At 43.5% G+C, this 22,965-nt stretch overlaps 2 protein-coding genes across 2 annotated transcripts; one reads left to right on the forward strand and one right to left on the reverse strand.

Moving 5' to 3' along the window:
• The first annotated feature begins 2,190 nt into the window (after positions 1–2,190).
• Positions 2,191–4,106, forward strand: LOC102213856 (serotonin N-acetyltransferase-like). The gene is made up of 4 exons (XM_005737994.1): positions 2,191–2,318; positions 2,761–3,003; positions 3,313–3,467; positions 3,560–4,106. Exons 2-4 carry the CDS (start codon positions 2,850–2,852, stop codon positions 3,926–3,928), a joined length of 678 nt encoding a protein of 225 aa, XP_005738051.1. The 5' UTR covers positions 2,191–2,318; positions 2,761–2,849; the 3' UTR covers positions 3,929–4,106.
• A 3,848-nt stretch (positions 4,107–7,954) lies between these two features.
• On the reverse strand, positions 7,955–21,109 carry LOC102213571 (envoplakin-like). Its single transcript, XM_005737993.2, has 22 exons — positions 20,982–21,109; positions 17,666–17,765; positions 17,313–17,467; positions 17,000–17,123; positions 16,772–16,903; positions 16,650–16,691; positions 16,393–16,554; positions 16,167–16,274; positions 15,978–16,073; positions 15,791–15,901; positions 14,989–15,135; positions 14,742–14,896; positions 14,552–14,649; positions 14,254–14,423; positions 13,982–14,160; positions 13,093–13,231; positions 12,796–12,989; positions 12,557–12,707; positions 12,365–12,448; positions 12,113–12,253; positions 11,745–11,837; positions 7,955–11,584 (listed from the first exon to the last, which is right to left on the reverse strand). Exons 1-22 carry the CDS (start codon positions 21,020–21,022, stop codon positions 8,084–8,086), a joined length of 6,123 nt encoding a protein of 2,040 aa, XP_005738050.1. The 5' UTR covers positions 21,023–21,109; the 3' UTR covers positions 7,955–8,083.
• Between the last annotated feature and the right edge of the window lie 1,856 nt (positions 21,110–22,965).

The raw sequence follows: 22,965 nt of genomic DNA on the forward strand, positions 1-22,965 counted from the left end.
TCAGAATGCTTCCAAATGCTAAAACGATAGCACTGCAATATTTGAAAGGAGCGCATCATAATGAAAACAGATGCTGTTTTTTTCACCGATCTACAATACATGCACCATGTGACTCAGTTTAGTTATATTAGTTATGAACTGGAACTGATATTGTTTGCTTTTCCAGTCCTATGCTAGGATTGCTTGCTTGCGTACGAGTATAAAATGTGAGTGTAAGCTGCTTCTTGCATTGGTTTCTCTTACGTTCGACAGTAGGTCAGTGTTGACTTGTAATTATTTGGCGTGAGCGCTAAATCGCACTCATGTCCTCTCGCTTCATTCTTCTTCTTCTGTGCCTTTTTTCGCTCTCTTTAAACTCTAAACCCATTTATGCCACATATACTGTTCATATATTGAAACATGCTTAATTTCATGAAGGTATTTTCATAAAGCAAAAATCATAAATTTACATTTGTAACGGATTATATTAGTGGAAACCTGATTTACTTTGGCGTGTATGTCCTCCTGCAGCGTGTATGTTGCCACGATGATTGATATGTCAGCCGTGTGGGGTTCTTTGTAGATGGGTGCTATGACTTTTCTTATCAGTAACTTTTATACTTTTTGAGTTATTAAGAGTTAAAAACAATCCAATAGACATCAACTGTATTTATATCTCTGCTATTGTATACGAGACAAACTCCATTCATATTTCAAAATGCTCAGTATTGCACATTGCTCAACTGTACCTTTGCTCATGACACGTACAGTGTATGAGTCTTTAGAAGTTCTATAATGCATTAAAGTCTATGGAGCCCAATACTCTCCTGGTTTCCTCAGCAGTCACTGATGTTTTTGTCTATTTTTTGTCTTTTGACTAAAGAGCATTTAGCTGAACTCAAAGATGAGATGCTACAGATGTCTTCTTCACTGCCAGAGGCATCAAACTTCTATTAGTTTGGGAGTCACACATAGCCCAGGAAAATAACTGCATAATAACTAATAACACATCCATGTTTTTATCTTACAGCTAATATAAAAACAAGAAGATTTACTTTCATGAACAATCTGTTTAAAGATCGGATGATAAACAGCTTTAGATGTCTCAAGAAAAGAAAAAGGATGTGTCCGTTTTTCACCCTCCACTCATTGCTGTTAAGAACCTTGCCAGTGTTTCCTCAGTTTAACCAATTTACTTGTGTTTGGGGTGAGAACCTGTGAGGGTTGAGTGTTACAAAATACAGTCATGAACCAGTTCAAAGGTCAGATAAAAAGGGTGAATGCCAACGGAGATAACAGAGTTAACAGAACCAAAATGTATCTACGTTTTTAAGAAAAAGAAAGAAGAACATCGTGTGGTGAGTTTGTGAATGCTAGTTTGTAGTGACGGATCCTTAAAAAAAGAAAATCTAAACCAGAACAAACCCATACACACCTGCCTGCTGGGATCTTTTAACACAAAACCAGAAAGACAAAGAAGGTAAAGTATGATGAATGTCCTCAGAAAGCCAAAATGGGAGCACTTCTAACACTTCGGCAGCCCAGCAGAAGGTTTTTATAAAATTGTCTTGCTGATCTTACACCTTTTTTGTAAGCCCTCCAGTCCTAGAAGGTAATTTAATGTCAGTCCGTCTTTTTGAGCACAGGAACCTTTTTTAAAGTCACAGAAACCAAACTGTGAACACCAACAGTGTCCAGTAAGTTTACTCCAGTGCTGTACCTTAACAGTGTTTAAAGGGGATCCATTATGTTCTCAGTTATTTGGTTTTGAGGCTCTAATAAAGTGTCTTAGTAGTTCAACATAATCTTTATTTATCCCACACTGGGTGATAAGTTGCTTCCTCTCAGATCATCCTCTGTGTGAAACAAGTTCCTCCCGCTTTCATGCCAACTTTGTTCTGATTGGCTGCCCCTTGACAATGAACATTTGAATTAACATATGTGGACCATCCAATGCCAGGCATTGGATGCCATCCCCAGAGCAGCCTTCTCCCTCAGACGAGCTGAGACATTTCACCCCTAAACATTTTTAGGTGATTCAATCAACAGCCCAAACATAAAATTATGGAGCGTTGGGAACCACTTACATACAGTGCTTCCCTTTTTATCCAAAACACACTGTGGAGTCTGTGTGCGTGTTCAGTGAGAGAGGAGATAAAGTGCCTGTAATGCGCCGAGTTGTGGAAACAACTTCTGTAATCCTTCACCATGTGACTCATAGTAATAATCACTCCATAATGAAGAGAGCTGTGCAGCAGGTGAGACGCAAACAGAGAGACGCAGAGCTGCTTCAGCAGTCACTCCGCAAACTTAACGGACTTACACGTCAACACCTTCCGGTAAGTATCGCTCACAGCCTGGTTGTTGCTTTGGAAAGTGTACAAGTGATGGATGACAGAGGTTTGTTTCGTTATAATCTGCTTCTTATCAGACTTGACCGCACTGGATAGTTTGATCAAATGCAATAAAAGCACTTAAGCAAACTTTTACCACCTGCAGCTGCTCCAGGGGCATCATGGCTCCCTGTACACAAGCCAAGAAAAAAAAAAGCCAGCAGTGGTGACTCAGTGAGTCATCAATCATTGTCTGTCGGTTTTAATGGTAAATACCAACAATGGCTTCTGTTGATTACAGGGTTCAGAAAATGGCCCTACACTGTTGTGACCTTTTTTTTTATTCATTCATTGACAGCCAAAATATTCAAATGCAAATCAGCCTGTGAATCACAGCTAGGAGATCTGTTCTATAAATACAGATCCAAACCCCCTGTTGTCCTCGCAGGGCCCGACAGAGGTGATCCTGCGAAGCAGGAAGGAGAGCAGGAGAGCGCAGAAACACTTTTTTCCGGGAGGAGAGCGCAGTGTCGTATAATGTCAGTTGTGGGCGCGCAGCCTTTCATCAAGCCAATGCAGTCCCCACCTTCAGTTTCGCCCGGTATCCAAAGGAGACACACGCTTCCCGCGAGTGAAGTCCGACCGCTCAACACGCAGGATGCCATAAGCGTCTTTGAAATCGAGCGAGAGGGTAAGTGATCCTTCCTGTGGGTCTTATGCTGACGCAGAAATCCGCTCTGGACTTTTTGCTGAGTGGAAATAATGATTTTGTTACTATAATTACATTAAAGTGTGGTTTCATGTGGGGATTTGATTTATTTAACGAAGTCACGTGATGCATTTTCCTTTGGTGTATGAACTAAAGATGTCGTGATTGCTCCACAGTCGATTAATTGATCGATTTGGTCCGTTTAAATGTGTGCGTAAAAGTTGTGCCAAACCGCTATTGCGCACGGACCACCAATCTCTCTCTCTCTCTCTCTCTCTCTCTCTCTCTCAGCATTTATCTCAGTGTCAGGTGAGTGCCCCCTCCACCTGGATGAAGTACGTCACTTCCTCACACTGTGCCCAGAGCTATCCATGGGCTGGTTTGAGGAGGGTCGGTTAGTGGCTTTTATCATCGGCTCTCTGTGGGACCAGGACAGGCTCACCACAGTAAGACATCCTGCATTTTTTCTCTCTCTCTGTCCTTTCACAGTTAAAAATCATCACTAATTATTAAACCTCCCATTTCCGCTCCCCTCCAGGAAGCGCTGACGCTCCACAAGCCCTGCGGCTCCACCGTGCACATCCACATCTTGGCTGTCCATCGCACTTTCAGGCAGCAGGGCAAAGGTCCCATCCTCATGTGGCGCTACCTGCAGTATCTCCGCTGCCTGCCCAACGTGCGCCGAGCGGTGCTGATGTGCGAAGACTTCCTCATCCCCTTCTACCGCAAGTCGGGCTTCAAGGTGCTGGGGCGATGCGCCATCACCGTGGCCAACCTGACCTTCACCGAGATGTGGTACCCAATCAGCGGCCACGCGTACATGCGCCGCAACAGCGAAGCGATCCGCTTCCCTCAGCACCCCCTGACTGTGCCCCTGACAAAGACTGACGAACGCGTTGATGTATGAAGTGCTTACTGAGGGCCGAGCAGGCTGTCTTTAATCTAAGAGGAAGGAATTCAGTGTTGTTCTCTGTAGCATCTTTCAGGGTTTGTCTCAAGTTTCCAGCCGTTTCTCTGATTTGTTGGACTTTTGATCCCATGTGAAATGATTTTAATATGTATAATAAAACAAAGGATGTACTATATACTGTACTGTGACGTGTTATAAATATGCGAGAAGAGTCAAGTAGTGAGTAACTGGAGTTAAATGTCGCATTTGTGGTAGACTTTGCGCTTGGGTGTAAAGCTGTCTTCTGCTAAGCACCTTCCTGGGCTTCCTACAACTGTGGTCTGACGTCAGTAAACCGGGCTTTAGCAGCTCAGTCACAGCTCCACCATCCTCCAGCTCCTCCTCAGCTCCATTAGGGGGCTTTAGCTATTGTAACCACCGAGTGGGGATTAGTTAACCTGTAGGACCAATGACCTTTACCTAGAGAAGCACAAACAGAGCAGGTTGGCGTTAGTTGTGACGACAGTTTGACAAACCATGTAATTTTTTTTAAGTTCTTTTCTGTGACAGTGTTTCAATAAAATGTTTTATACTGTTTTTTAAGATGAAAAAGTTTCATTTTTAATGTAATTTGTTCTCTCAGACATTTGATATTCTCTTTGCCATAAGATTGCACTAACCATAACTTACACAAGCACCCACTGTCTTTAGCTGTCCCTGCACTCCATGCTGTAGACAGTGTGCTGTGCAGGTGAAGCTGTAATCCATGACACAGTCACCGACTCAGGTGTAATCCCCTAACGTACCAGGACGAGCTGCTCCCACCCCTCTGAAGGACAAACCTGGTAGTGGTCACCTCATAAATGACCCAGAACTGTCACATCAACACTACCTCAGAGTGGAAGTCTGAATGTAAGCGCATTTATGGATATTTCTTAAAAAGCTATGGGGAGAAAAATCATCACAGGATTAAAATTGCTCTCTCTTGGATGTGAGAGACGAGCTGGATTCTATCTTTACACTTTGTACCTTAAAGATCAGGTACTTATTTAGACCCCTGTATTTCCTACATCATGAAGGCCAAACCTTAACCATTACAGGTACTTCCCTGTAATGGTCCAAAAATGATGATTATGGTCCAAAAGTAGGGAATTTGAATCTGCACCTGTAGCCACTAAACACAGAGAAATTTAAACTCATCAGAAATGGAAATAAAACTTTAAAACCATTAAAATATAATCCAACCATTTTCTTCCACTTACCCAGCTGCAGTCTGTCCGAGCTATCAGTGACCGAACACGGTTCAGTGGAATGTAAGTATGTGCATACGGTAGTTTTGTGAAGTATGAAGACATAATGACGCAAGACTCAGACTGTGAAAAATCAGTCAGTGCCTCTCATCTGATCACCTTAGGATCAGCTGGGTTTTTTTTTTGTTAATTAGAAGAAGAAAAAATTGTAAATAAATGTAAAACTGATTGGGGTGCAGTTATACACTCAATAGTCTCTCCATTAGGTACACCTGATCAGCTGTGCGTTAATGCAAATATCTGATCAGCCAATCACATTGCAACATTTCAGTGCATTTAGGCGTGTAGACATTGACGAGGTGACCTGCTGAAGTTCAAACTGAGCATCTGAGTGAAGAAGTAGAGTATGGCAATAGAAGAAGTTTTATTAGCTAGAGTCGGTTAAAGTATGACGTGAGGGTTAAACATTGCCTGATATGATGAGTCTCGATTTCTTCTGTGACATTCAGATAGTGGGTGTCAGAATTTGGCATAAACATGGGTCCATCCTACCTGGTATCAGGCGGATGCTGCTGGTGTAAAGGTGTGGGGGATATTTTCTTGGTTAACCATGGGTCTCGTAGCACCAAATGAGCATCATTTAAACATCACACCTACTAGAGTATTGTTGCTGACCATGTTCATTCCTGTATGACCGTAGTGTACCCATCCTCTGATGTCCCCCTCAGATTCAACCCATCTAACTTGTTGAATCTGTGCCGCAAAGAATTAAAGCAGTTCTGAAGGTAAAAGGCTGTCCGAGCAAAAGCCACCTACCTAATAAAGCAGCTGGTAAGTGAAAGTTTTGTCTCTCTTTTACTGTATAAAAATGCTCTCTTTAAATATGATTTTTTTTTCCAGGAAACTGAACTATTTCAATTTGTGACTCCTTTTAAAAATCTTGTAGACTTTGGGAAGGATGATTGCATTAAAGATTTTTTCACGTTACATTTTTCTCTTCCAGCAGAAATCTGCAGAGTGAAGTTGGCTCGCAGCGATCTTGTCTTATGGCTGATTCCAGCCAGCTGGCACCTTTGCACATTTTGCTCGATGGGAGTTTCTTCCTCCTGGCAGAAAGTTTTATTTTAGTCTTGTGATACTGAGGTCTTCATAAGGCCATGCATGCTGTTTATTTAAGGATTTGTCAGTGTGTGGATGACTGTGATGAGAACTCATATAGTTTGCAGCTTTATATTTAAAGGCTTTCAGTAATGATCAATTTCAAGTAGCAACAATAGACTGAAAATTTGCTGCCTATATTTATTTAAAGAGTGCAAATACTGGACGGGCTGCCTGAATGAGAGCGCTCCAAATGGTAGCTGATATGTTGTTGGCATGATTGCAGGGCAGGCATATGTGAGGCTTTGCCGTCTTCATTCACAGAGTCCAAATCAATTCAGAGACCCATTGTCAATGTTTAACCGATAGCGCCCGTAGTCTAGAATTATAACTGCAATAATCAAACAAAACAAAGAGGAGCTTCCAATTATCGCATACGTCACTCGGGCAATAATCGGTGAGTCCAAAGGGACCACTTTTGCTGCTACGCACTAGTTATGCTGCCATATTCTGCATCATTCAGCAGGCTTTTTAATAGGCAGGCGGTTATTAGACACGCATTATGGGGTTAGACACAAAAACATCTGAAATCCACAATTTAACTCCAATTTTCACTTTGAAAAAATGAGAAATTACATCATCACGTGAGCCAACTACATTAAGTGAGATGACCCAACCAAATCAGGGGACATCCTTCATCCCCCCGGCTTTGGACACAGAATGGGGCTACTGCAGTCTCCAGACAGGCTCACGTGCAATAATCCCACAAAGTCCTTACAGTCACCGGGTAATCTGGCAGGCAGACATCCCAGCATGGAGGCCACACATTCCCAACACCGTTTTCTATCACCACCGCAGTGTTAGACCATAACCAATATCACAACTTAGGCCCATGTAGACAAATCAGCTTCTGCACGCTCCTTTGCTCATCGGCCTGGAGACAAGAAGGCGTGCACGTCGCTGGGGCAGTCTGTTATTAGACGCACGCCTCAACGAGTTCGACCTTGTTAACCTTAACGCACTACAGTGCTCTTATGTGACTCATGTTTAATCTGTATCCTTAATCCACCATTTCCAAACATATGACTCGCTGGGGTTGGCAGCTTTGTACAACTATTTTCATGAGAGGGGTAATCCACCATTTCCAAGTTGCAACACAAGCGTCACTTATGAAGAACACTGTTTCTGGTAATGCCAGATTCCTCATATTAATGTTGAAAACTAGGAGTCCGCGGTCATCATGGACTGTATATAAAACATGGACAAAGCTGCGCAAACTAAAAAGTGAAGGCCGGAGAACTGGAAAAGTGGCTTGAACCTGCAATGTCCAGCAGGGGGCAGCAAATGCAGCTGCATAAAGTTGTACAGAAGTCTGCTTTATGACCTGAGTAAACGCTTTCCAGATGAGTTTATAGGTTCTATTGCTACTTTTAGATCATACCGACTCAGTTCTGCAGCACTTTGATGTCCAGGTTACACCCGTGACTGGTCAAAAGCCTATCACAGGCTGCAGCTGGTTGTATTTTAAATAACAAGGCAGAAAAAAAATCAAAGTGAAGCATTTTAATAAGCCCCTATGCAGCACATACATAACAAAAAATAACTGTTTTCACAGCAGACCAACAATAGAACTGGAAAAAATGAAACAGATAAAAGTGTGCAGCTCTACCAGACACTTTTTTTTCAGTGTTTTCAAAACATATGAACACCTGTCTTTCTCTTTTTCTTTCCCCCCTAAATATGTTAAATAGACTTTTCATGCACCCTCTAGCACCACAGTCTGTAGAAAATTAAATCTTTAGCTAAATTTAGACTTTAAAACTTCCTAGAAACGGAAGTTTGAGTATGATGGAGCATTGGCAACGTCAGTGGAGGTTGCAGGAAGAAGCAAGAGGCCTGTGCTGAAATCTTTTCTACACAGATCCATCGCCTGTTTGTATGATATCTTCCTTTTACTGATGGGGTCCACCAGCTCCTTTGTGTGGGAAGCCTCATCTTGCAGATCTTTTGCCGTTGTGCTGTCAATCAGACCGGTGGCGAGAGCTTCCTTGATAGTGAGGCGGCCTGCTTTGGTGGGATCCACCAACCCGCCGGTCAAATACTGCGCCTCTAAGTACCTCCTGGCATTTTCTTGGGGAATGAACCCTTTCTGTGCTGCCTGTCCTACAGCAAGACGCTGTTTGGTCACAGGATCCTCGACTCCGGTGAAGGCCTTCTGGGCATTCAGAAGCTTATACTTTTGGTTTGTGTCAATGACGCCCTGTTCAGCTGCTTTGTGGACAGACAGCTTGTCCTTTTTGCCCAGATCAACTATTCCACCGGTGGCTGCTTGTGCCTCCAGCAGCTTTAGAGCAGTGTCGGCATCAATGAAACCGCGGGTGAGGGCGCTTCTCACAGACATGCGGCTTTCGGTGGTGGTGTCAAAAATGCCAGAGATTGGGAAAAACTCATCACCTGGTAAAGTGCTGAGGTTGGTCAGACTGCCGAGACTGCCGCTGTATTGAGTGTTCAGGTTAGTGTAGGAGGACCTCAGAGATGAAGACATGGAGCTCAAGGGAGAGGTTGAGATGGGTTTGGTAGGAGCGGTTGGGATTGTTTTGGTGGGAGATTTTGGCATTAATGGAGGAACGTAGGGCTTGCTTCTTTCGCCTGCAACGAGGAGAGCAAACTCAGAAATGGGCATTTTCCCTTCCTTGTAGCGGCTCACGTCACGTTGAGTCAAACGGCCCTCCCTCAGAGCATCCCTCACAGAGTACTGATCCCCACTTTTTCGATCGTGCAAAATGATTGTATCTCCACCTGGACCACTTGAAGTGATTTCCTCCCAGTCACACTCCAGCTCTGACAGTTTGATGTACTGGTTTCGATCGATTAGGCCCTGTAAGTAGGCATCGTAGGGTGACAGATCTTTACCAGTTTCTGGATCCAAGATGGTGATCTTGGTGGAAAGATTTGCCTCTCTGGTTTTAATGTCAGAATGGTCCTCATGCTTTATTTTGTCCAGCATCTCGATGATGAGTTTGTCTTTCTCGTGTATTTTGTCCTTCTCTTTTAGGATCTCTTTTTCAAGCCGCTGTATTTCAGAGGACGTCTTAAGACTTCTCTGCCGCACCGTCAGGTTCCTCTCACTCATCAACTTGGACTGTTGCTGGAAGGTGATGCTGATACTCTGTATTTGGGACTCTAAGGTTTTGAACTGCTTCAGGAGATCTTCCTTATCTCTCTGCAGAGCATCTCTGATGGAAATGAGAGTGGTTTCCTCCTGAGAAGTCACAGACTTTGACGTCTGCAGATGGGTCATTTTGAGGTGCGTGCTTTGAATGTTATCTTCTTGGTTCCGCCTGAGATTTCTCTCCTTTGTTACTAGCTCTCTGAGTTGTTCCCTTTCAGCTTCAACTGCTGGGTCTTTCTCCACACGGACAACTTCTCGGTAAACAACCTTCTCAATCGATTTTTCCTTTTGCAGAATTTCAAGCTTGAGCTTTATGTTGCGGATTTCTCTCTCTAAATGATTGATTTCATTGCCCTCTGTCTCCAAGTTGTCATGTATACTACCAATGAGTTTGTCCAGTTGAGGATCCTTCTCCACTTTCAAGACCTCCTCGACAATTATTCTTTCCTCAATGGGTGGTGGGGTATTCTCCAGTTCAAGAATACGAGCTTTGATCTGTCTCAGCTCTGACTCTACTTGGATCTTCTTCTGACGATCATCCAGCTGAGCCAGCATAATCTCTTTATCTTGAATCAGAGCTCTGAGTTGTCGGACTTCCAGTTCAAGTTTTCTGCGGGTTTTCGTTTCATCATCCAGTTTCTTGTTTAATTTCTCATGCTCCAGGATCTGCTTAGGGTCCTTCTGAAGCCGAACCACTTCTTGTGTTAGAATTTTCTCCTGTGGCTTCTGCCTTTCGAGGGTGATGTGTTGGTTCTGCAGGTCAAAGAGACATTCCTCTAAAGATCGGCGCTGCTGAATCTCTTCTCTGAGGTTCCGTCGAAGCCGGTCAGCTTCTTTCTCCAGAAGAGGATCATTCTCATATTTAATGACTTCTTTATTCACTAGCTGTGTCTCCACTTTAGTTTTTTCAGCTTTCAGCTCATCCCTTTCTTTGCGCAGGTGGGTCAGAAGCTCTATGGTGGTGTCATAGTTGACTTGCAGACGGTTCATTTGGTTGTTTAGTCTTTGTAATTCCCTGATGACTTCTGGACTCTTTTCTTCTTTGATCACCTCTTGGGTCACCTCCTTGTACTCCACCTTGGGCTTCTGAGCCCGCAGTGTAACCAGAGTTTTTGTCACTGTGTCAATTTCTTTCTCCGTGTCCGTGCGGTTTTGGCTTGAATCCTGCAACTCTTTTCTCAGACGTATCATCTCGACCTCTGTCTCAGGATCGACTCTGTAAATCTCGTTGATGATTTCCTTCACCTCCACCTTTGGCCTGAGATTCTCCAGTTCACTGTAACGTAACTGAAGGGTGGTCAGGTCTTTCATCAAGATAACGTTTTCATCCTTCTCTTCTTCCAAAGTCATCCGCAGCTTGTTTGACTCTTCAACCGTTTCCGGATCTTGTCGTACCTGGCTCACAACCTTCGTAATAACCTTGGGCTGGATGGTGGGGATGACCCTCTCCAGTGTGTTTATTTGGCTCCTTGTGCTAAAAATGTGATCATTGAGGGCCTTGCATCGGTACTCCTCCTCTGCAATATCACTCTGGAACAGAAGAACAGCTTTCAGCATCTCTGGATCTTTCTCAAGTCTCACCACTTCCTTTTTAACAACTTTCTCTATGATTTTTGGTTTCTGCTGAGCCAAAACGGTTATCTCTTTTTTCACTTGAACTGCCTCTGTGTTCCTCGTTTGGAGTTCCAGGCGCAACCTCTGTATCTCGTCTCGAAGCTTAGCTGCTTCTTTATCAAGCTGGGGGTCCTTCTCGTATTCGGTGAGGATCTTAGTCACTAGTTTAGGCTCGACTTTGGTCAGCTGCAGCTCCAGTTTGATAATCTTCTCATTGTTGATTTCAATCTCTGTTTTGGTGCCTGACCTTTTCAGTTCTTCATCCTCGATCCGACTTTTCAGCGACTTCAGTTCCATCTCCAGTTTGGGATCGCGGTAATATTGCACCACCTCCTTCTCCTCCAACCTCTCCACTCCTCTCCTGTTCTTCAGAGACATAAACCTCTTGCGGTATGTATCCAGGTTGTTTTCAGCATGAAGACGCCTGTTGACCTCCTCACTTAATTCCTTTTTCAGACTATCGCTTTGCTCCTGGTCTTTCATTTGGCTCTGGAGCTGCAGCTGCTGAGTGACAGCCACCTGACTGATTTTCTCTTCATTCTGCACATAAATAAAAGGACACAAAGGAGGTCAGAGAAGGCAGGTGAGGTGAGGTGGTGAGTATTATTTAATGTAAAAAAACAGAAAACAAAAACACAGACACACAGTAAAATTACAACAACAATGCTGCTGGGTTTATTTTGATTCCATGATATCCTACCATAGCCATGATGTTCTTTGTTGTACCCAACTGATTTAGTAGCTGGTTGTTCTCTGCAGACACCTCAGCGAAGCGGTTCAACAGATCTTTCTCCTGTAGTAAAAGAAGAAGATTCTTATTTCCATCTACAATAATTTAAAATTTGGTTATACAGAAATGGCAAGACCGCAACAGAGAAAAAAGCAGGGAACTGTGAATTATGACAGTAAATAAGTCAAATACAGCATGACAAAAAGGTGGGTTGCAAAGCTGCTTGCAGAGTCACTTATTGACTCTGAGCCAATGGTGTGCTTGAAGTAATGATTGACAAAGAGAAATATCTTTTTGTAGCTCCTTTATTGTCTTTGTGTAGCTGTGTGAAACCATACCGTTCTCTGTATCGCCTGAGCCAGAGTTGAAGTTTGACGTTTCAGTGAAACTGGTCCCTCGTCAACGTCTTCTTCACTCTCGTCAGCACCATCATCATCCGTCAGAATGGCACTGTAAGTGTTTGACTTGATCTCATAGTCCTGAAAAGAAATAGAAATACATTTAAACATTTAAGAATGGCATCATTTTGAGGCTATGCCTAATATACAGAAAATATTTCGCTAGGTTTAGGTCTTCTTCTCAGAACTCACATTTAAGACATTTTGCAGATTGCGGGAAAGGTCCTTGACGCGGTTAAGATCACCTGACTTCTTCTTGATGTCCTCTACCACTCTCTAAAAAATAACCAAAAGCAGACTTGAGCTATTTTATTTATAGACATCAGAGTCTTGTTAATGCATGTAAATAAAATGAAAATTACAAAACAAAATACTTCCACTCACCTTCTGAGAATTCTCCTTGCTTGTAATTTGTGCCACTCCGTCCGTAGGTTTGATCTTATTATCTGGCAAATTGACCAAGAAGAAGTCCAGCGACTGAACGGCACTCTGGAAATCCTGGTTTTTATTGACTGCTTGCTGCACAAGAGCAGACCTAAAGCAAAAACATACACGCGAGTTACAACAACACCCATGTGCAATGGTTACCACAATGCCTGATTTTGTCTTTACTTTTCTCTCACCTCTCCTGAAGCTGGCTATTGACCCTTGTGTAACGGTTTTTCAGGTTCTTCACCTGGTCCTCCTGGCGGCGGATGTCGGGACAATACTCATTGAGATTCTGTTGCAGAGAGTTGCACGCCTGCTCTGTCAGGTCCAATTCTTTGCCTAATTTCTTCAGCTCATCTTTCTTTGAGGCCACATCTTTACTCATTGCCTGTTTGACAACATAACGACAAAGAAAAGGCATGAGAAAAGACACATTTGCACGATTCCAGTTATCTATATTGTTGTGTAAGTTTTAGATTTATTTACAACACCTGAAGCTTCTGGTTGCGGCTCTGAAGAGAGTTTGGTTGGTCAAGAATGGTGCCGTCTTTAGCCAGTTCTTTCTCAAACCCAGAGACAACGCCCTCTACGTTCTTTATCTCTTTCTCTAAGTACATGGAAGCTGTTGCTCTGATGAAAGCAGAGAAGTAGCAAAGTTAAATAAAATAAAGAAAACGCCACAAGAACACGCACATAGATATGCTACTCTACTATATCTGAACTGACACGTTGCTAAATGCTCAATTTAATGGTAAAATCCATTGAAACAAATGGCTATTTTTGTCCACTGTTTACCACAGCTGTCAATGTTGGGTGAGATGTGTCCATCTTTATTTACTACAGAGGCTGTAAAACCTTTTGAAATAAATCCAATAGAGGTCATTCAGTCAGAGAAGTTCACTTCTGACTGTTGTCTCTTTCTTTATGTTTCTGGGGTGAAGGGGACCCCTCCTCTGTCAATAAAACATGTGCATGATGCCTTTTATCTTGAGTCTAAAGGTCCAAGAACGGACTGAAATGTCCATCCACAGCACGCGAACGCCTACAAATTCTCTTCTCCTCCACCTCTGGTGTAATCCATATGTAGCCGGTCTCTAGCCACATATATAAAACACGATCAGGTGGAAGGGAGATAATTGTATTCAATTATGGTGGGGGAACATGACGGTTTCCACAAACCTGCTTATTTTTAATGGCTTAATTATACGTTTATGACGTATCATTTTTCATTCAAGGCATAATTACACGCTAGTCTATGTATATTTATGAGTGAACTAGGCTTTTTTCTATTAAAACACTTCCATTATAATGACTGCACTTTAAGAAAGATTTCATTCTAGATTTGAGATTTTATTTAGAATTTCATTCTAATGTTCGTACTTTTTATTATAAAGGTCGATGAGAGCATTGATGTCATCAAACTTTTTGTTGGTGGCGCTGAGTTTAGGTGGCAGGGCAGAGGCGGTGGGACCCAGAGGTTTCTTAGCCAGAATAGGATCCACCTCTCTCTGGATGGCAGATTTCTCTGACTCTAGCTTCTTCACAGCGAGAGCCGATTTCTGGAGGGCAAAGGAACACGTTTAGATAGGACATAATTCAATTACGTTGTGACCTGCGTGGTGCCATTGAAGTATAATGCTCGTCATGTTTACCTCATGCTCTTGCAATCTGTTTGCCAGGTCCTGAGTTGGGTTACGATTGTCTAACGGGGTCCTCGCTCGCCTCAGGATCTCCTTTTCCAGCGCCTCCAGGGCTTTATTGATTTTGCCTAATTCACTGAGGAGCTCTGCAACTCTGGGATTCTCTGGACTTTTAACAGCAACTGAGGAGAAAGGAAAACGGCTCTACAATGAAAAGATAGACTAGCCCAATCGTTTCAGAAAAGACTTCTGTCCTGGTCTGAAAGTCCGAGGAGATGAGAAGAAGTGAAGTGACTGCTTTTGTTCTCACCTGTTTTCTGAGTCTGAATCACTTCTACAGCGGGGCTCTTTAAGGAGGCTATGAGAGCAGATCTACGACGCTTTAGATCAGCCAGCTGCCTGTCCAGACTGAACACACACACACACAGTGCTGGTTTAAAATCAGCTTCAGGTTGAATTATAATCACCAATAAAGTATGCTGAAGGAGTCGTGATTATACCTATTCACTGTCTCCAAGGCCTCAGGATCGGGTGGTGGGATCATAAAACATGCTGCAGAGAGGGTTTTGGTTTTCCCACTGCTGTCCTGAAGCTTCCAGTTGTTATTATCAGAGCTGGACTTCAGGGTTAGCTTCTCACCACGTCGTACGGCACCCTAAAACAGATAGAGAAGGAAAGAGTAATCCCTAAATTTACTATCTCCAACATAAGGTGGCTGCCTGTAAATGACAGCTGTTGACATCGTACCTCTTCATCGATCCAGTCACACAGGGATATTACAGTGGTCGGTTTGCTGAGCTGCATTCTGCGCAACTTCAGAGGCACGACGCTATCGCTAAGTTCCCTGAGGGCAGCCAGGCGCTGCTCATTCCTCTTCACTGCTGGTTCATCTCCCTGAAAGTGAATTTCAAAACAGTTTCAAAGTAGTTTCCATGTTTTCCCACTGTTCAAGTAGTTAGAGGTACAAACTGATTCCTTGAGTATATCCTTAAATGGGGACAATGGGTTTATTTTGCACCATAACACAACAAAGTCACCATTGTTCAGCAAGGAAATGAACACTTTAATGAGCAGAATTAAGTATAAAGTATAAAGTCAATAAAGGCCGAACTGGTGGTTCTAAATGGGCCAAAGGTGCGAATTAGGAGGAGACAGACATTTGAACTTTGTCATAAATCCCACACACTTTAACAACTACAGTAGCACTGCTGTAACAACCATTTTAACATCCCTGATCTTGAACATTGGCCTAAAATCATTCCTCTCTACGGCAGTCTCAGTCATCACAGCAGTTTGTTGTTGTTACAGTCCAGCTGAGTCTCCTAATTTCATGGGTATGGAAGTCTGTGCATTTAAAATTGTAACAGACTGAATTCCCAAACTGTTGTCTGGTTTGGTGTTAATTTTTGGTAGAATTTTCCGTGTACCACCTTTGACTAGTTGTCGGTCCCTCTTGTGTCAGCCATGAAAACATGGCTTTTCTATGCTTGTTAAGACTCCTAGAAGTTGCACAGAAATCACAACATATTTTTAAAAAACTGTGTCTTACCTCGAGTGCCAACAGGATCTCGGGGTTGGTCTTGTTCTCCATGGACTTTGAGTCCAGAGTCGAGCTGAGTCTCTCCAGAGATTCTGACAACCTTTCTGCATCCAATTGGAACTGCATTGAACAGTCAGCTGTTAGCAGCAGGCTCTTAGTCAACTGGAAACTTTTAATTTTCCTCACAGCTCTTTACCTTTTTGTAGTTGTCAATATTGTCCAGGTGTACTTCCTGTGCCAGACACAGGTTGAGAAAGGCTTGCCATTCAGCTTGTACCGTATCTCTGTGTGCCTGACAACAACATCAACGATCATGTTTAATTAATGCTACAACCATACAGCCATACGGGACAGTAGGATGATTTATCACAGATGTAAAATGTACTTTTATGGTTGGGCTGCCGGGGTGTTTCATCTTAATGAGGTTATCTCCTTCCTCCTGCAGCTGGTTGACTTCTTGCTCATGTGCTAACAGTCCGTTAGCTTTGAATTTCTGTGCAAAAATGAAACGTGCAAGTGCTCAATTCAAAGTTGCCTTTGCACCGATAAAATCACAAACTGGGACTTTAACTAATAATAATCCCTCAGCATGCGTGATGCTGGATTCTCACCTCATACTCCATGCGGACGCTCGGCGGGTCAACCATGCGATCACTCCAGTCTCTCTGGAGGATCCTATCCTGCTGGTTCGACAGGTAGATCAGCTCCTTGCTGCAGCTTTGCATGTACTCGTATAAAGAAGCCAGGTGGTTGCGCCGTCGCTCGGAGCTCTCCTGCAGAACACGCAAGGTGCAAACAACATATGAACACCACACACAACACTCAAGTTTAACTCCAAGTGGCAAATTTACTAATTAAATCGACTTACAAAAAGCTCAGCATATTTCTCTTTGACGGCAGCGTACTGCTCCTGTGAACAAACAAGAAGCACGTTAATGATCCATCCTGCACGCAGGAACTGTACATACATGTGAAGCTTTGCTCTGCTACCTGTGAGAGGGTAGTGCTGGGCTTCAGCTGGTCTTGATAGGCCTTGATCTCCTGATGGCGAAGGTTATGAGCTGCTATCTGCCTCTCTACATCAGAAAGCTTAGGGCCGTATGCCTCCGCTCTCAGCTGTTTCTGTGAAACACAACAGAGAACCATTCAAGATTCAAGCGGCTACTAAAAATCTCTGAAGGACTTTAAGGTTGCAGAAATTTTGGTCGTTCAACTGACCAGCCTCTCATCAAACAGAGGACCCCAGCCAATCTTTTGGGTCAGGTCCACGTCTTGTACCGATTCGTACACTTCCCTGAAGGTAGCACAGTCCTTGGCCCAGCGATAGTGGAGATTTACCACACTGAGAGACAAAATGTTTAAGTTAGAAGTGAGAAGATGGGTGGAGAGCAAGGAAAGGGATTGTGGAAATGATTGTTTGTGGCGAGTGTGCCTCCGTGACATGTAACAGATCAAGTTCTGTCTGCTTGGCATGCATGCTAGCGTTTGTGCGTGTTTGAATTTTGGCCATGACACCCCTAAACACACTCACTCCTTCTCAATCTCTTTAGCCTGAGGGTGTTGAAGCTTCTTGGCTCCGCCCACGTCCATGAAAAGATCCTTGAGCAGTCCCTCGGCCTGGGCCAGGTTGTCTGCATTCTCCTTCTTGTGGAGCAGTTGCTCGTTATTCCCCTTTCGCTCTTTGTCCTGCACAGGAGAACCGCAAATGCAACAAAGTAGCGTTTCAACCATTTTTTTTTTTAATCTCTAGATTTTTTTGCTAAACTTCTTGTGGAAAGGAAGTGCCTCAGAGATTCACTTTAACACTTATGGCAGAATGATAAGTTAAGTAAAGGAAATGCTGGCATACAGTGCCTCCACCTATGATTCACCAGGACTTCTTACCACAGCCAGCAGTTTCTCTGCTTGCAGGATATTCTTCTCCACTTGGTCTGCATTCTTTTGCATGCGAGAAATCAGCACAGCCAGTTCTTGGGCCTGAGTCCTGGGTAGGAACAGAGACAGATGATGGTGAAAATGCTCCCAATTAATCACTATCCTTATCTCCTCTGATTGGGTGTTCCTCATAAATACAAGTGGGCGTGTCTGGAGACGAGTTCCTGCCCCAAGTGGAGGAGTTCAAGTATCTCGGAGTCTTGTTCGCGAGTGATGGGAGAAGGGAGCCGGAGATCGACAGACGGATTGGGGCTGCAGCCGCAGTGATGCGGACGCTGCACCGGTCCATCGTGGTGAAGAGAGAGCTGAGTGTAAAAGCGAAGCTCTCAATTTACCGGTCGATCTACGTCCCTACCCTCACCTATGGTCACGAGCTGTGGGTAGTGACCGAAAGAACGAGATCGCGGATACGAGCGGCGGAAATGAGCTTCCTCCGAAGGGTGGCTGGCCTCTCCCTTAGAGATAGGGTGAGAGGTTCAGCCATCTGGGAGGGGCTCAGAGTAGAGCAGCTGCTCCTCCACATCGAAAGGAGCCAGCTGAGGTGGTACGGGCATCTGACAAGGATGCCTCCTGGGCGCCTCCTGGGTGAGGTGTTCCAGGCATGTCCCACCAGGAGGAGGCCCCGGGCCAGACCCAGGACACACTAGAGAAATTATATCTCCCGGCTGGCCTGGGAACGCCTTGTGTTCCCCCAGACAAGCTAGAGGAGGTGGCTGGGAGGTCTGGGCTTCTCTGCTTAGGCTGCTGCCCCCACGACCCAGCCCCGGATAAAGTGGAAGAAGATGGATGGATGTGTCTGGGGAGGATATCCCTTCTCTGGTACATCATACAGAGCCAAGAGTTTAAAACAAACCCTGCCACATATGCTGACTTTACTTTAGTCATTTTAACATGAGCATCCATTATTTTAAATCTGTGACAGAAAATAATGAAAAGCATAAAAGTCCAGTTTAAATATTTCCAGATGAACATGAAGAAAAAGAACATCCTAATTGTGAAAGTGGTTAAAGTTAAATGATGGTGTTATTTACCTTTCACACAAAGAAATCTGTTCAGCTGTGAACATAAAAACCAGCTCGGTGGCTCTTCGTGTTTCTTCACTTTAATGTCACTCATCAAACACTTTCCACGCAGCTCTTTGTTCTCATTAAATGTGTTTTTTTCTGTCATTCCTTCTTGGCTGTAGTATGAAAGACAACTATGTATCCTGACACACCCCAGATGAGGGGACGCACATTGCAGGGTAGAGGGGAGTGTCCCCCTGTCGCCTCCCTTTAGCAGTCAGGAATGCTGTCTGTGACGAGCTCAGACATCCCTGCTGCACCTTTAATCATATGATTAACCAATGATTGACATTTGTAGTCAGACATGATGGCTTCCAAAGGAGCACTGATGCAGGAGGGTAAGATCTAGGAGGGTGTTGTTTTCATGTCTTGCAGGGTAAAAAGGGTTTGGATTAATTTACTCTGTCACGTCTTTAATCTATATTTAATTCATGTAGTAAAAAGAAGAGCAATTTCAACAGTATGTCTCAATTTTTATTTTTATTTATTTATTTTTTATTTTTTTTCGGGGGGGGGGGGCACAGTCTCTATGGAGATGGGTTTTTTTTGGGGGGGGGGGGTGATTTTGCTTGGCCAGTGCTTGCCAGCCCTGCCATAGCTGCTCGCTTTATATTAAAAAGCGCTTCATATTTCATGGTTTCTTTTGATTATTTTATTATATTTGAAATTAGTATCAGTAAGAATTTATCCCTTTTTGTTTTTACATTGCCAGCTCTTTATCAAATAGGGAATGTAGTTATATTATTGGTCCATGATTAAAATAAATAAATAAACTGCAGTCCTGTTTAAAACAGCCACAGCTTAATTAACACTTGTCTTAACTAAAATTACATAAATATATACAACAATGATTTCATATAAAATAGTATTTTAAAATGTCAATTTCTTGCACTATAAACTAAACTATAAATGTGTGTGTGTGTGTGTGTGTGTGTGTGTGTGTGTGTGTGTGTGTAATTAAATGACACACACATTTTCATTTCACAATTTGTAATTCTGACGTACTTTTAGGGAAAAACAGGATATAAATAGAATACTTCCTCGAGCACTGATTTCTCCTTTACTCAAACTGATTTTTACTACAAACATCTAAGATGCGGGTCACGTGCTTCATTCCTGAGAACCGCAGAAGAAATACGCAGCGCTGCTGGAGCTCGTGACCCCCATGAATCGCGAATGTTCAGCTCTGTGCATCAGAAATGATGTGAATGCCCACAACACAATTCAATTAAGTTTTATTTATATAGTGCCAAATCAAATCACCAGTCACCTCTACCAGTTAAAGACCCTAAAATAGCACAGACAAAATCCAGATAATCAGACGACCCCCTTGATGACCAGGAACCTCCAGCACGACCATGGTTAGGGGAGGAAGACAAGGACAGAAGACGATGAAAATGCACAGTGGTGTATAAACTCAGCGCATCATGGGACGCGCCCACCACCCTGAGCCTGTCGCAGGCATGCAGGCGGAATAAACATTCACTTCATTCAGGTACAAGTGTCACTGCGCTGATTATGAAAGCAGCAGGAAAACCCTGCCCTGCCGCTCCTTCATGCCTTCTTTCCAGTCACACTTTCAAGTCTTTGGTTTCAGGTCACGCCCCACTGTAACAGTATGAGTGTGTTTGCCTGTGTCCCCTCACACCAGGATGAGATAAAACCCCTGCTTAATCGCTTCAAGAGTCCACACATTTAACATCGTCAGGAGTCAACTCACTTTTCCCCCTCGAACAACTGCAAAGCAAGTACTGCAAGCTGCACACTATACACGCTGTCGGATGAAACGACAGGGACGTTGTTGACATATCGGCTGAGTGAGTCAGAACTTCAGCCTTTTGAGTGGCACCAGAAATGGATAAAGTGAGTCAGTGAACTCTGGTGATACACCCCTTGGGCAAAGAAACAATTAAAAATGTGTGTGGTTAAGTGAAGGAGTTGGGCGAGGTGACAAACAAACTGACTTTAAAGTTAGTGACATGGAGACGAGAATGAATGAGACAGAAAGTCTGTTTGCACGTAAAAACACAGGCTGTACTTTAACACTCAGTGTGATTGTCGGGGGAAAGTGAAACAGCCTGTGCAAACATAAATGGGATCATGGCACAAAAAAAACACCATCAGGCATTTAAAAGAGAGAAACCAAGACAATACAGTAACACACACAGACAGAGGGAGAGAGAGAGTAAATCCCAACTCACTTGTTTAACTTCACAGTGCTGGGATCCTGTTTCTTCGACATCTCGGGACGTCGCTTGTGTGTATAATCTGAGTCCAAGTGTATTTCTTCCTAACGCTCTCTTCTTCCTCTTGCTCCCTTCTTGCCTCCCGTGGCGTCTCCCTCTCAGTTAAGGGAGCGTTCACCTGTCTCAGCTCCTCCCCGGGCCAGCAGGTGTGTCGCCAGGAAAAGCAGAGAGAGCGGCAGACCGGGCGGACCTGTTCCACGTTCCCGCAACCTCACATTCTAGGAGAATAATTGTGTTTACCCTTGTAATTTTGTGCGCTTGTGCTTTCTCAGAAGTGTGAGTGTGCTTCTTCTTTTTTCTCTCTTTTTTAATCCCTTTGCAGGAAACTCGAGAGGAAAATCTTACAGAACATCATTTTGCTCCTGAGGTTACACCAGAATCATTGATTAGCTCATATGTGACTTACAGTCAGATCAGTGGGATTTGTTTTCCTTTTTTTTGATCATTTTACAGAATTTCATCATAGTAACGGGCTCTAAAGTTGCTTCTCACAAAGCACTCGTGGTCCCCTCAGAGATGATTACAGGGGAATGTAGAAAAACTAGCCACTTGACTGGATGTCAGGCTCATCTTTACTCTCTTTGTTTAGATGTGACAATCAAAGGTCTAACCTAGATTTTCACTGTGCTACGTTTCAGTATTTGTTATCTGAGAAGTATGAATAAAAACAGAAAAGACAGAGTATAAAATCTAAATTGTATACTCGGTTTCATTAAATGTTGGGTGGTACTCTAAATAGTTGACCTTTCACCTTTCAGCGTGGGTGAGCATATAAATTTCTATATCGTCTTTGCCTACACACACACACACACACACACCCTGTGAAATTACCGGACAGGAGTCAAGGTCTAATGTGAGGAATGCAAACTTCACCTGCTGCCAAAAGAGGTAAATAAAGAAAAGAAAAGAGCTGATAACAAAGATAATCTGCAGGGCTGCAGAGCATGCATTGTATCTTGAGTGTGTGTGTGTGTGTGTGCCTGTGTAAGTATGCAGCATGCTTAGTAATTAACGTGGGTGATTGGAGTTAGATGCACCTCTGCTCGTGGAGTCAAACAATATGAGTTTGCAAGAAATTAGTTCAGCACGCTGCTCCGTCTCATGCTTGCTGTAGGTGTGTCTGATGCACACCCAGAGCAGTTACTCAGGAAACCAACTCCTACATACCTGCGCAGGAGGACAGGGAGGGATTGAGTAGAAGCCAGAAAAAGGTAAAAGGAAGTAAAATCAAACAGAGGTGGTCGGACATGAAAAGCAGCTCATGTCCGGGGTCATGGACGTGACACTTTGACCCCTGCAGCACTTTGAATCTGCAAGATCAACAGTGACAGCATGAAATGTTTTTCCCACAGTAATGAACCGGCAGACGGTTACTGCCTGAGCCTGCAGCCATACCAAGTTTTAGTTTTGGTTGAGGTTTCGACCTAATAATAACCTTACAGCCTAACACCGTAAATCACCCTGTTCTGCAATCAAACATCTGACATGTACTAACTACCTGATGAAGTCACTGGAACATTAAAGAGCTTGAAGAGCCAGATTTACATCCTTGTACAGAACAAAAACAGAGTTAACACCGAGGGAATACTCAGCAGCTTCAATGCATTCTGAGGTTGCTCCAGATTTCACCACAGTCTATGGGGCAAGGGCACAGCTAAAGAATTGGTCTCGGGTTCCCCCTTCCCTCAAGTGGGCTGCTTCCCCCTTTTTAGGCGAACTGGTGTTTTCATCCTCAGTGTACCAAAGCCCTGAGTGGTTAACACTAGGAGGCATATTTAGAAATGAACTAAAATTAGAAATGCAGAAAAAAGCACACAAAATACAACAGAAATGTTTTTGGGTACACAATATCGTGACGGAACAGCTTCCGAAGAGACAGAAACCAAAACATGCGAAGGATCGCACTGAGACAGGAGTCATATGATGCAGGAAACTGAAT

The sequence above is a fragment of the Pundamilia nyererei genome, unplaced genomic scaffold, assembly GCF_000239375.1.
Source record: "Pundamilia nyererei isolate P.nyererei 1_Seehausen unplaced genomic scaffold, PunNye1.0 scaffold00081, whole genome shotgun sequence".
Classification (NCBI taxonomy): domain Eukaryota; kingdom Metazoa; phylum Chordata; class Actinopteri; order Cichliformes; family Cichlidae; genus Pundamilia; species Pundamilia nyererei.